Raw genomic sequence first — 12,945 nt, forward strand, 5'->3', positions numbered from 1 at the left:
TGTATTTGCATTTCCATGATGACTAAGGAGGGAGGTGGGGAGGAACTGGAGGAATAGAGGAAGGGGAAGGCTTTATTATCAATAAATAAATTAAGTTAATCACAGGAGATTAAGAAAGACTGTCCCTCATTAAAGAAAAAATAAGTGATATTGCGGTATTACAATCCTAAGCATGTATGTGCCAATCTCCAGTGTATCCCATTTCATAAAAAGTGCACTACTGGAATTAAAGGCACACATTAACAGCAACTCAATGATAGGTGATTTCAATATCCAACTTTTCCCAACTGATCATCTGCATAAATAAACAGATATCAGAATTAAATGACATTGTTCATCAAATGGACCTACCAGATCTATAGATATTCCACCCAAATACCAAAGACTATGCATTCTACTGAGCAACCCATGAATTATTTCTTACTGGAGTGGGGTGGTGGTTCCATTTCAAGAGCCATGATGTCAACAATGGGAAACCTCCCATCAATATGTTCTGAAATTTCATCTTACTCCAATCAGAATGGCTGAGATAAGAAAACAAAATGGCAACCGTGATGTTTTGAATCTGCTTGGCCCAGGGAGTGGCACTATTGGGAGGTGTGGCCTTGTTGGAGTGGGTGTGGCCTTGTTGGAGGAAGCATGTCACTGTGGACATGAACTTTAAGACCTAGCTGCCTGGAAGCCAGTCTTCTAGCGACCTTTAGATGGAGATGTAGAACTCTCAGCTCCTCCTTCACCATGCCTGTTTGGATACTGCCATACTCCTGCCTTGATAATGGACTGAATCTGTAAGCCTGCCCCAATTAAATGTTGTCCTTACAAGAGTTGTCATGGTCATGGTGTCTGTTCACAGCAATGAAACCCTAACTAAGACAGCAGCAAATGTTGGTGAGAACATGAGGAAGAAGTAAACCCACCTTCCCTGTTGGTGGCATTGCAAATTGGTACAGCTACTCTGGCAATCAGAGCTCAAACAGCTAAAAGTGTAGCTACTCCATGACCTAGTTATACCAGAGGAATATAAGAGGTCTCTCCCCTGCTCCAATATGGGCTATTGCATTGCCCTTTATTGTCTCCCAGAACTTGAAGACAAGTCCCGATTGCTGGAGATACTATAGGCTTTAGAAACAGGATTTGGGGGAACTGAACTAGAGTTGATCTGGAAGCTTCCTTCCTTAGGACGAGCTCTTATCGAGAGTGCTGCACAAGGTGCTGAGGGAGAGGAATAATTGATAGTCCTACCCAGCTGAAAAAGCTATTAATCACCACAATGACTGGGCCAGGAAGATATGTACAATGGGGTCAACAGTGGCACTTTTATCTTAGAGGTAAGCAACAGATTAATTATAATTATACTTAAGGCCTGCTCAGTTGGAGGGCCTTCTACTATAAATGTAACTACTCATGTCTGGAGAAGTCATAGACTTGAGAAGAGAACCCACCACTGCCATTTTCTTAAACCAATATGATTCTTAAGTATATTCTAAATACTTATCCTTATATTTAAAGCATAGTTCTTAACTCTTATCAAGGAAGCTTCCTCTCGTAACACAGAGAGACAATTACAGAGACCTATAACTGGCCACAACACAGAGAATAAATGACCTTGGGGTGCTCACTCCCAACTGATACATCTGCAACACAACCCCGATACCTAAGGCTCAGAAAAAAAAAAATCACAAAGAGAGGGTGGGAAGATTGTAAGAGCCAGAGAGAGGCCCAGGATGCCTCAATACTACATAATGTCCCCTAGACATGACAAAGAATATATGCCCATGAATTCTCAATAATGTGGTTGCCTGGATTAGTTGACATGCCAACTCAGACTGGGGAAATTCTACATGGTCTTACTCCTAGAAAGAGAGCTGCAGGTTGTCAGTGACTGTTAAGAGAAGGAAAATCAGTTTTCTTCAGGGACAAGCTCCCTCATAGGTTGTCTAATTCAAAATGGTCATCTCTGCACATACATACATTCTCTAACAGATTATCTGAACAAGAAAAACAAATATCAGAATTAAATGTCATTGTTCATCAAAGGGACCTAACAGATATCTACAGAATATTGTAGCTAAATACCAAAGAATATACATTCTAATGAGCAACATTAAGTGGACTCAATAGGCTGTGTATACACATGTGCATCTATATTTATACACACACATATGTAACAATAATAAATAAAGATAATAAATTTGGGAGGGAGAAGGGACACAGGAGGAGTTAGATGGAGAGTGGAGAAAAGCAGGAGTGATGTAGGTGTGCAATCCTCATGTATGAAGTTCTTAAAATATAAGATAAAAAAAAACTTCAATTAGTGAAAAAAAATCTGTTTACCTTCCATGATCAAATTGGATTCATTCAGGAGATGCAGGGATAGTTCAACAAACATAAATCAATAAATGTAATAAATCACATAAACAACAGATACAAGGACAGAAACCACATGATCATTCTATTAGATGCAGAAAAGGCCTCTGACAAAATCCAACATCCTTTAATGAGAAAAGTGTCTAGGGATACAGGGATCATATTGCAATATAATAAAGACAATATATGCCCAGCTCACAGCCAACATCATGCTACAAGGAAAACAAAAGAAAGCATTTCCACCAAAATCAGGAACGGCAAGGGTGTCCTCCTCTCTTCCCATTCCAAGTACAGTGCTAGAAGCCTTAGTTGGAGCCATAAGACAAATGAAAGAGACAGAGGATACAAGTAGGAAAGGGAGATGTGAAAGTATTATTTGCAGAGGATATGACTCTACACACAAGAGTCTAAACACTCCACCAGAAAGCTGCCACAGCTTATAGCACATTCAAAAAAGTAGCAGGATAGAAAATTAATACGTAAAATCCACAGCCTTCCTATATTCAAGTGAGGAAGGAAATCAAATGGCCCCACCCAGGCTTCAAAAATATCTTGGAACAAATCTACCCAAAGAAGTGCAAAACTTGTATAATTAAAATTCCAAGACATTGAAGAAATAAACTAAAGATATGTGAAATGGCCATCCCAATGAAGCTATGTACAGATTCAATGCAACTACCTATATTTAAGAACTAGCAGGCTTTCCCAGTAAATGCCAGACACACACACACACACACACACACACACACACACACACACTGAGTCTCTCTCATTCTAAACACTTTGGAAAGCAGTAGTTTGGATTGTATATATGTAATGAATTAGCTTGGGAATAGGCTTTAAGTCCAAACATGAAATTTGTTTATATTTCATATACCTTATATATAGCCTAAAGTGAGTTTTATATAGTATTTTAAAATGATATGCATGAAGTGAAGCTTGTGTTCACAAGACTCAATATGGAATTTTCCACTGTGGCCTTATGCTGGCGTTCACAAAGTTTTGGGCGTTCGATCATTTTTGGTTAGGGACATTCCATTTTTATAGTAAACATTTAGTTTGTGGTGATATGACCAGCTGTTCTAGCTACTCGACTCTGCTCACAAGGCATGAAAGCACCCGAAGGCTGGTATTTATCAAAATCAGGCAGAGTGGGTGGAGTCGGCCTGTTAGATGCAGCTGACCCACCTCTAGTCTGTGGGGAAGTTTGAAAACAGCTAATGATACTGAGGTCTCTAACATGCCTGGCTCTGTTGGTGTGTGCACAAGATGCACAGTGGGAACACAGCCTACTCATGTCTACCACATCGTCCTCTTTGCCGGCTCTTTCACTGAAGATACTGCTGTCCCAGCAGCAGTCTGTGTCAGTGGTTCTCAACCTATGGGTTGTGACCCTTTCACGGGAGTTGCTTAAGATAGCTGAAAACACGTATTTGTATTATGATTCATAACAGAAGCAAAATTACAGTTAGGAAGTAGTAAATGAAAATATTTTATGGTTGGGGTCATCACAACACGAGGAATGGTATTAAAGGGTCACAGCATTAGGAAGGCTGAGGACCACTGCTCTAGGGGATGCGGGGGATCTCTGCTTGTCCATGGGCCAAGGTTGGGTAGGTGGATACCTTGCTGCTCATGAAAAGGGCTCCCATCTAAAGTTCTTTTCCCCAGAACCATTTTAGATACTCACTGAGAGTTTATAAATTTTAGATAGTGTTATTATCATCTTTGATATAGTATTTAAATTTAAGTGACTCTAAGGCATGCTTTTCTAAGTTAAAATAAAATGTGGCAGTCCATTTGAATACACGTACTGAGCCACCTATTTCTTAGCGTTCTGCACATATGATCTCCAAGTCTGGCACCAGCCGAATGTGGCTTCAGAACCAGGACCTGTGGTCTAAAACTAGATTTGTTCTAAAAGCCTTTTCCCAAAATAAAAGTAATTGTGTTTGCCACCAAGTGTCCCTAATCTTCTCTTTTCTAGGCGAGGCACTCTGGCAGCCTGCCTGCTGCAATACCACCCACACTCAGGTTCCAGTCACAGCATTCTCTCTTTTGTATTGAGGATCATGAAACTATAGGGTTTACCTTCTACAGCTGGAAAAAGACACGAGTACTATGTTGGTCCAAATACCCAGGGCTGAGGGACTAGTATTGGGTAGGATCTTTTGAGCTGATCCTTGAAGTCTAGGCTTTAGGGGAGAATCCAACTCTTGTGCATTGGGCATGCTCTTTGAACTACATGGGTAAACACAGTGATCATGCTGCCCATTGACCCTGAATTTTGGTTCTTAAGCTCTGTTGGGATGTGCTGTGGAACTCAGCCTTCCCAGACTCCAGTGTCTATGACCTCTCCCCACCCCCTTTCCTTCCTGCTCTTGTCTCTGAAGACATTGCTACTTTTTATAACTCTCCAGGGGATGATGGGGAATTTTGCCCCCAAGTCCATGTGCTGAAATGGGCTGCCCTGTTGCTTGTGACAACTATTCCTGTCTTGTTCTCAGTTCCTTTGATGTCACACATTCAATCTCAATTTCTTGTTATCTATCCATTGGTCTTACACCATCAGAAGCACTGCCATTCCTTGAAGCAACTTGAGTATTTCCCTTTCCCTCCCAGAATTCTTCTTCCAATGATTGTCCTTATCCCCACTATCACATGACTAAAGCAGTATCTTCTATGCAAATCTCTTTCTATTGCTACTTTCTTTCTGTCAGGTCTTCAAGGCCACTGACCCAAGTACTTTGTTCTTTCTTAGCTCCTTTAAGTTTGAGGGTCTGTTGTGACAACCTCACTCTTAATGTGCATGTTCAACAAACCTCTCTTTTTGAATTATACCCCTGTAACAAAAGTGTATCACAGGTTAAACCCTCCTGTCTGTCATCTGTGTCAAGCTGGTAAATGGAAGACATTTATTTGTCTTATTTTTTTAAAATAATTTTGAGACAAATTTCATGTATCCCATGCTAAGGATGGTTTTGAACTGATCCCCCTGCCTCCACTTCCTGAGTGTGTACTACAAGCATTACCAGTGTGTACTACTATGCCCAGTTTATATATTACTGGGGAATGAGCCAAGGACTTCATGCTTGCTAGGCAAGTACTCTACCAACCAAGTTATACGCCCAGCTCTTTTCAAGGTCCTCAAGTTTTAAATGAAGAACAGAAACTGCAAGCTGATCCCTGAGTGACACTATGGTAACTCCCTTCGGTAAATGAACATCTTAAAGATTTTATCCGTTTACACCAGATGACTTTCTCATTCTACTGAGAAAATAGAAGTGGTAAGAAACATGTGGGTGTTCCCAGAATGGCATTATCAGCCCCCTGTGTCTGAGCTACTCATACAACTCTTCTTCCTCTGACAGATGAGCTACCCACCTCCCTCAGACCAAGTCTTCACTGGGCTCCATCACTTCTTGTGTTCCTTGAAGACTCAGCTACCTCAGTTGTCTCTCTGCTGTTTATTGCTATTGGCCTCAAACACACTGTAATTTCCTTCTGCCTGTGTCCTACATGCCACCTGCCAATCCACTCTCTGTTTTCAGAGCTAGCGTCTATGCTCAGATCCTTTCTTCACAGTCTCTTGACTATCCTCTGAGCTCATACTCACACAGTTCTGCATACTCCTCTGTTAGGGTACTGGAAACCTCTACATGTCTAAGGCCAGTGCTTAATGCTCAGTCCTTTTCTTTTGAGGTTTAGCAACAGCATGGTTGGTGGCTTTTCCCACCTTGAGATTTTGTCCACTTGGCCTCCTCAACACTTTAAGTTTTCCTTATATTTCTCTGGCCCCTTCCACTCAATGTCCTTGACCAAGTTATCTTCCTATTCTTAACCTGAAGACCCCAAGAGCAGGTCCTGGTCTCTTCTTTAAATATACTCACCACCTAGGCAGCTTTTTCTAGTTCTCTGGCTTTGAAGACCTACTGTGTACTTTCGTTTGATTGTCTACCTCCTATCCTGTTTATGTTTCGTTAGCTTAACATGTTCAAAGCAAAACTCTTAATCTCCCCATCTAAATAAAAAGGCAACTCCACTCCTCTCGTTGTTAAATACATTAACACACGGGATAACTTTCTATATGTCCCTTCTTACGACGTAATCAGACCCTTGTAATTTTACTTTGGAATTACATCAGGAGTCTGGGCCCCTCTGTTGTTGCTGACACCCACATTAAAGCTGCTGTCACCCATTTGCCAAAGAGTGTGTAATGGCTGGTTTTGAGTCAACTTAACACAAGTTAGAGTCATCAGAGAGGAAGGAGCCCGAGTTGAGGAAATGCCTCTATGGTTCTGGGTTCTATAAGAAAGCAGGCTGGGCAATCCAGGGAAAGCAAGCCAGTAAGCAGCACCCCTCTGTTAGTTCTGCATCAGCTCCTGTCTCCAGTTCCTGCCTGTTTGAGCTCCTGTCCTAACTTCCTTCAATAATGAACAGTAATATGGAAGTGTAAGCCAAATAAACCTTTTTCTCCCTCATTTGATTTTTTTTGGTCATGGTGTTTCAATGCAGCAATAAAAACCCTAAGATAGTTTGTAATAACTTTAAAATTCATTCTTTCTATATCTTCACCTGTCTCTGTTACAGTTTTTCCTTCCCAGTGCAAGCAGAATGTTCTTTTTAAATTGTAAGGACAAATTATTCTGGAGTTGGTGATGGATCTAGAGCTCTGTGAATATACTAAAACCTAGGGTGTTACTTACTCTGAAATGAGTGAATTCTGTGATAGATGAACGCATCTCTAGTAAAGCACTATAAATCAAAGCTGTCTTCCTAGATGCCCCTCTCTCTGCCTCATTTCTTTTTATCTAATTAAAGATATATTAAAATAAGAGTAGTTATTTCTGTCTCTTGATTGATCTCCCAGTCCCTTGCGTGGCTTTTTAATAGCCTTTCTACCACCAAGTCTGCTCAAGCTCTTCCAGTGAAAATTCCTCTAGACAATGCCTTCTCCTTTGTTCCTTCCACACATGTTCCGCCACCCAGAGCTAAGGACAAGTGCTTCTTACATGGAGTCTTCGCTTTTCCCCCTTCCACCTTCCATCAGCAAGCAGATGTCACCAACTCTCCATCCTCCCTGCCCTTCCCCCATCCCACCACCATTTAGCCTGCCTCAGGACCATCCCCTTTCCTGTAGCCTGCTTCTCACACTGGAAGGTGAAACCCGTTGTTTTCAGTGCCATTTCCTTGTAGGAAACCCTTTTATGGATCTCCACTGTGCCCAGCCGGACACAAGTAAAGCTCTCAGCACCAGAGTTTGCAAAACCTCACCCTGCTTTTGTCTCCCGGTTCAGCTTTCTGTCTTCCGGTCTACTGTCAAGGTAAACTTTCTCAGTTTCTACAGTTCTCTTAACTTCAGGTCTTTGGCTGTGGTATTTTTCTAAGCATTAGGAAAATTAGATTATACTTGATCTAATGAGGCCATGACAGTTTCTCCTTCACCCTCCCTACCCTACAAAGCTTCCCTGCCTTGGGCTCCCCTGGTCTCAGCACCATCCCTTTTGCAAGTGCTGTTGGTTCCTTGTTCATCAGTAGGCTTCTTCACTAGAGATTCACTGGAGCAGGCATGCTTGCCTTGCTCACTGTAGCTATGATACCTATTTCATATGACATTTCCAGGCGACAACTGCGTATAACTGGTCCACATGCGTCCTCATCTTAAATCACATGGCATCCGCAGCACCCGTATTTTATCAAACACATCACTAGGAACAGCCTTCTAACATTTGCAGGCAGAGGCTGATGGAAAAGCACACCCAGGGAGTGTTCTGGATACCGAGGGCTGGGTGGTGGTCTGTACCTGGTATGTCTCAATGGGGCGATTTTCCATGTTGAGGTCCCAGACTTTCACGGTCAGATAGTCTCTGGTCATGATATACCTCCCACTGTGGCTGAATTTCACATCCGAAATTGAAGAGATGATTTCAGAGAAAAACGATCTGTTGCTTGGATCTTCCGGTTCTTCAAAAACTGCAGAACAAAAGAAAGACAAAGAAAAAAACGTGATGAATACAGATAGCCTAGCCTTGTAAGCAGGCTCTGAAGTTGGGACTGGCCAGAGAGCTAACAGTGAACTTTCTATGTAGGGCGGGTGTCTGTAGAATATAAAGGAGTTGCCAACAGTGGCAGCTCCCTAAAAACAGAAACACTGGTATATGGTATATTACAGAAACACTGGCATATGGTATATTACTGTTGTTTGTTTCCCCAAGGGACTGGCATGGGATACTCTGCTTTCTGGGACACTGGCTGTTTGGAAGCCCCAGATCTGGATCACATTTCCCCTTATCTCTGAGTGTCTGTGCATTCCTGTGTTGGGAGATAGCTTAGAACTCTTCTTTCTCTTTTCTTTCACCTCTCCTCTTTTCTTCCTATCTCCTTTCATTCTCCTCCTTTCCAGACTTCCTCTCCTCTCCTCTCCTCTCCCCTCCTCTCCTCTCCTCTCCCCTCCCCTCCTCTCCTCTCCCCTCCCCTCTTCCCTCCCCTCTCCCCTCCCCCTCTCCTTTTCTTTTTCCTTGTCTTTTTTTTTTTTTTTTTAAGTGGTATTTGGGAACAAACCCAGTCTTATGTATGTTAGGCACGTACCACTTAGCTACACCCCAAGCCCCTGGAGTTATTTTACATGCTCAAACACTTTTCAGTTTTTTTTTTTTCTAAAACATGTAATCTATATTATGCTAAAATACAATGCACAACTCAGCGGTTTTATATATCAGGATATGTTTATGTAATCATACCACAATCTAAGTTCAGATGTTTCTAATAACTCCCTCCCAAAACAAAAACAAGACAAAACACCATGACAAACCCCTTTATTTCTCATTCCTGTGAATCTTGGCAATCATCAACTCACTTTCATATAAATGCAACCATAGCACTTAGGTCATTTGTGCCGCACTTAATATACAAAATATATCACACAAACTTAGCTATAATTCAGATTGAGTTTTACCACGTTATAAGCTATATACTGGTGAAATAAAGAAACTGGGATGAATTAAAACCAACTACCTCTTGAGTTCCTATGTACTGCATGGTATGAATTCATTCAACATTCATAAGTCAGTGAAGATGTCCTCATAGCTGGCAGGAACACAGCCCAAGTTTGTATTTGGTCTGCATCTAGCCTGTGCTTTTCCTTTTTTTTTAAATTTTGTTACTTATACACATACATATAAATGCATAATTACAATCTGCTTAGTCCACTTAGTGCCATCTCTGGAATAGATCACCTCCAGGCTATCATTTGACATCCACGACTTTGGCTTATTGGTCTCTCCTTCAATGCCACCATCACCCTGGCTTTGATGATCTTGGCAGATGAGAGGGATGTGAAAGGTTTGCTTGTAACGAGGGAGAACTAGACTCAGACTCGTGCATAGGTTTTACATCAATCACTTCTGCAGACATCTCTTCCATGGAGAAGAGCAGCTGTCAGGGTTTTCCATTCTGAAACCTGGTTGACAATTTCCCCATAATGGGGAGACAACTGGAAATTTCCGTATGGAGTGAGGCAGATGGTAATTTTGCTTTGGAGATTCACAGGCAACAGTTTTGCCCCTGGAGAGAAAAGGCTCACCGATTGAGATGCAGGCAGCAAGTTTTACTACATAGAAGACATAGCCAATAATTTTGCCCAGTGAGAGAATTGGCCCACAGTTTCCCCACAGAGGGTAAGAACTCCCTAGGGCTGCAGACTGTGGCCTTTGCCCAGCTGACAGAAGTAGTTTAAGATTTAGTTAGTAGCTACTGTATTTAAAAGGTTAGTGTCTTGATTTCCAGACCTGGGCTAGCGATTGAGAATTAAGATCATATTCAGCATTAGAGGATTCAAAAGTGGGGAACACTGAGGCCCAGTGGCTTAATCCTTGGAAGGTGCTTTTCATAGACACTTCAATTCCACAAACAACTGTTCCCCAGTGAACACTGCAGACACCTGTCATCTTGCAAACCCTGGTGGAGAATCAGTGAATGCAGACGACATCATATTTGCCCCTAATTTTTACAGATGACTCTTAAAAAATTCCCCATATATACTTTCTTCATAAATGTCTTAAAGTAAGCTTTCAAAGCTAAACCCTACTATGAGCCAAAAATGTACTTTGGAGACTTGGGAGGGCTCAGTGGTCAGAATGCTTGCTGTATAAGAACGAGGATCCCTGAATCTGGATCTTCAGCATCTATGTAAAAAGCTGGGCATGGCTGTGCACATCTGGAACACCAGCCCTAGTTGTGGGGTTGGGGACGGTCTGGCAGATCTTGGGTACCTAGCCAAAATGGTGAGCTTTATGTTCAGTGAGAAAGCCTGTCTAAAAGTATAAATGAGAGGGGGGGGGGTCAAGGTGGCAGTAATACCCAACACCTACCTGTATGAGGATGTGCACACACACACACACACACACACACACACACACACACACCTCTCTTTGCCAGCCATGACGTTGTAAACCCATAATCTGAGGTAGGAGGGTTGCTATGTTTCAAAAGAGGCCAGCCTAAACTACACAAAGAGAACCAAGGAAGCCAGGGCTTCATAGCAAGACTCTTTTTCAGAAATACAGGGCTGGCTAGATGCTCAGTGGTTAATGACACTTCCACCAAACTTGATTTCAGTCTTTGGAAGCCACATAGTAGAAGGAGAGAACTGATTCCGGTAAGTGGTCCTCTGACTTCCACATGTGTATAGGGTGCACATGTCCCATCCCCACAATGGAAATATGTTTTATTTTAAAAAAAATCAAAGTGACATAAATAAAACCCTAATTTTTTTCAGTCATGTACAAAAGCTTCACATGGATAGAAATGATAAGACAAGTGTGAGCCATACATGACTAAGAAGAATTGAAAGTTCGAAAGCACTGCAGGGGCTGGAGGCTTCTGTTGCAGCAATCCAACGCTGCCCTGATAGCACAAAAGGAGCATCAATAATAAGGGGAAAATGAACACGGGGCTCACTTTTGGCTCAGGGACACCAGGGTTTCAGTTTCATGAGACACTACCACCATGCCTGGCCATGGTGTATGTCAAAAAGTACAAGGGTCACGCGTGGCACATGAGTAAGATCTGGGCTATATGGGTGAGCGTAAAGAGTGAGGCTGCTGTGTTCCTCCTCATTTATTGTGACCAGGGGTCTATGTCAGACCTCATTGGAAAACAAGTTCCTTTTCGTGGCAGACAGGATACTGGCACTCTACCATCTAAGATGTCCACGTTCCCATCCCTCATACTTGTAATATATTGTAGATAAGAGCAATTAAGACTGTAAATTGACACAGTTTAAGTTGAGAATGTGATCGGGAGATAGTGGTCCACACTTGGAATCTCAGCACTTTGGGGATACTGAGGCAGGAGTTCTAGGCCAGCCTGGGTTATAGAATGAGACCAAATCTCAAACACTGAAAACACATATACCCCAACCAAAACTACAAGAAAATGAAATCCGAGTACTTGGGAGGCGGAGGTGGGAGGATTGTGAGTTTGAGAGAATTTATCTCAAGAACTTAAAAAGAACTAGAAAGTGATGTCACATTACCTGGTGGGTCTGATATAATGACAACGGTCCCCATAACTCTACTGACACCTTGGCTTTGGCCCAGTGGAGCTCACGTCAGACTTGACTTCCAGGACTCTGTCTTCTAGTCCCTAAGTTCTCTAAACTGTGATAATTTGGGACTGCAGCAATAGGAAACCGATGTTCCTCTCACCATATGAACAGCAGAGGGAGAGGACAGGAGTTCATGGGCTCTATACTAAATTTCATAAGCTGCTCCTGTTTCCCTGGGTCATGACAAGTCCTCCTGCTCTCTCTCTCTGGGTACTTGAAGAGCCTACTCTCTAAGCAACTGACTTGGCATGGCTTGGATCTGCAGAACTACCCTGGATTAGCCACTTTCTCTTTCCCATTGCTGCTGGTAAGCTCATGGTCTGATAGAACCAACAAAGCCAGATGCCAGGAGCTTCAGACAGTAGACCAAGCATTGAGACATCAGTTTAGTGAGAGGGCATGAGACTGCAGGACACCCAGCCATGTGCTAGATGACTGATCCCAAAGCAAGGCTCCTCCCTGCTCAAATGCTCTCAGAGAGTTCCTACTGTCGACATCCGACAGGCCAGCCCACACCAGACCCTACATCAGTATGTCAGCATCCGTCTATCTTTTTCCTGGGTTCTAGCACCCTACTGAGTCCTGTCTGGTATACCCATCATCTGCCTCAGGACCAGGCAGAGAGTGCACAATGTAAATACACACAGGCATGCAGCAGAGACAAGGGGGCTCCTTGACTTGAGTGCCTGCACCCCATACAAATGGCAGTTTCCATCCATCTTCATTGATGGCTGCCAGGAGGAGTGTGGCTCCCACGGTCAGCTTGCTCTATCTGAGACGTCTACACTTTTCTGGGGAATCTTGATTTTGTTTTGCATGCTAGTAACTAAGTTCAAAATAAATTGAGGGTGTGATCAAATACAAGTTACCTGTGAGCCACACGGGCTGTATAGCTTGTGACCTATGGCTCAGAGACTATAAAGGTGCTGTGGATATTTTTGAAGCACTGTGCCTGTTCTCTGACTTGATCC

The 12,945-nt window shown here is 42.6% G+C and overlaps 1 protein-coding gene across 2 annotated transcripts in view; it reads right to left on the reverse strand.

The window, feature by feature from the left end:
* Window positions 1-12,945, reverse strand: part of Ppp2r2b (protein phosphatase 2, regulatory subunit B, beta) — a 414,265-nt gene that overhangs the window by 9,733 nt on the left and 391,587 nt on the right. For both annotated transcript variants that reach the window (NM_027531.2, NM_028392.3), the window contains exon 7: window positions 8,171-8,340. In NM_027531.2, coding sequence (NP_081807.1) covers window positions 8,171-8,340 — 170 coding nt within the window. The remainder of the gene's footprint in view (window positions 1-8,170; window positions 8,341-12,945) is intronic.

The sequence above is a fragment of the Mus musculus genome, chromosome 18 (genome assembly GCF_000001635.26).
Source record: "Mus musculus strain C57BL/6J chromosome 18, GRCm38.p6 C57BL/6J".
Lineage (NCBI taxonomy): Eukaryota > Metazoa > Chordata > Mammalia > Rodentia > Muridae > Mus > Mus musculus.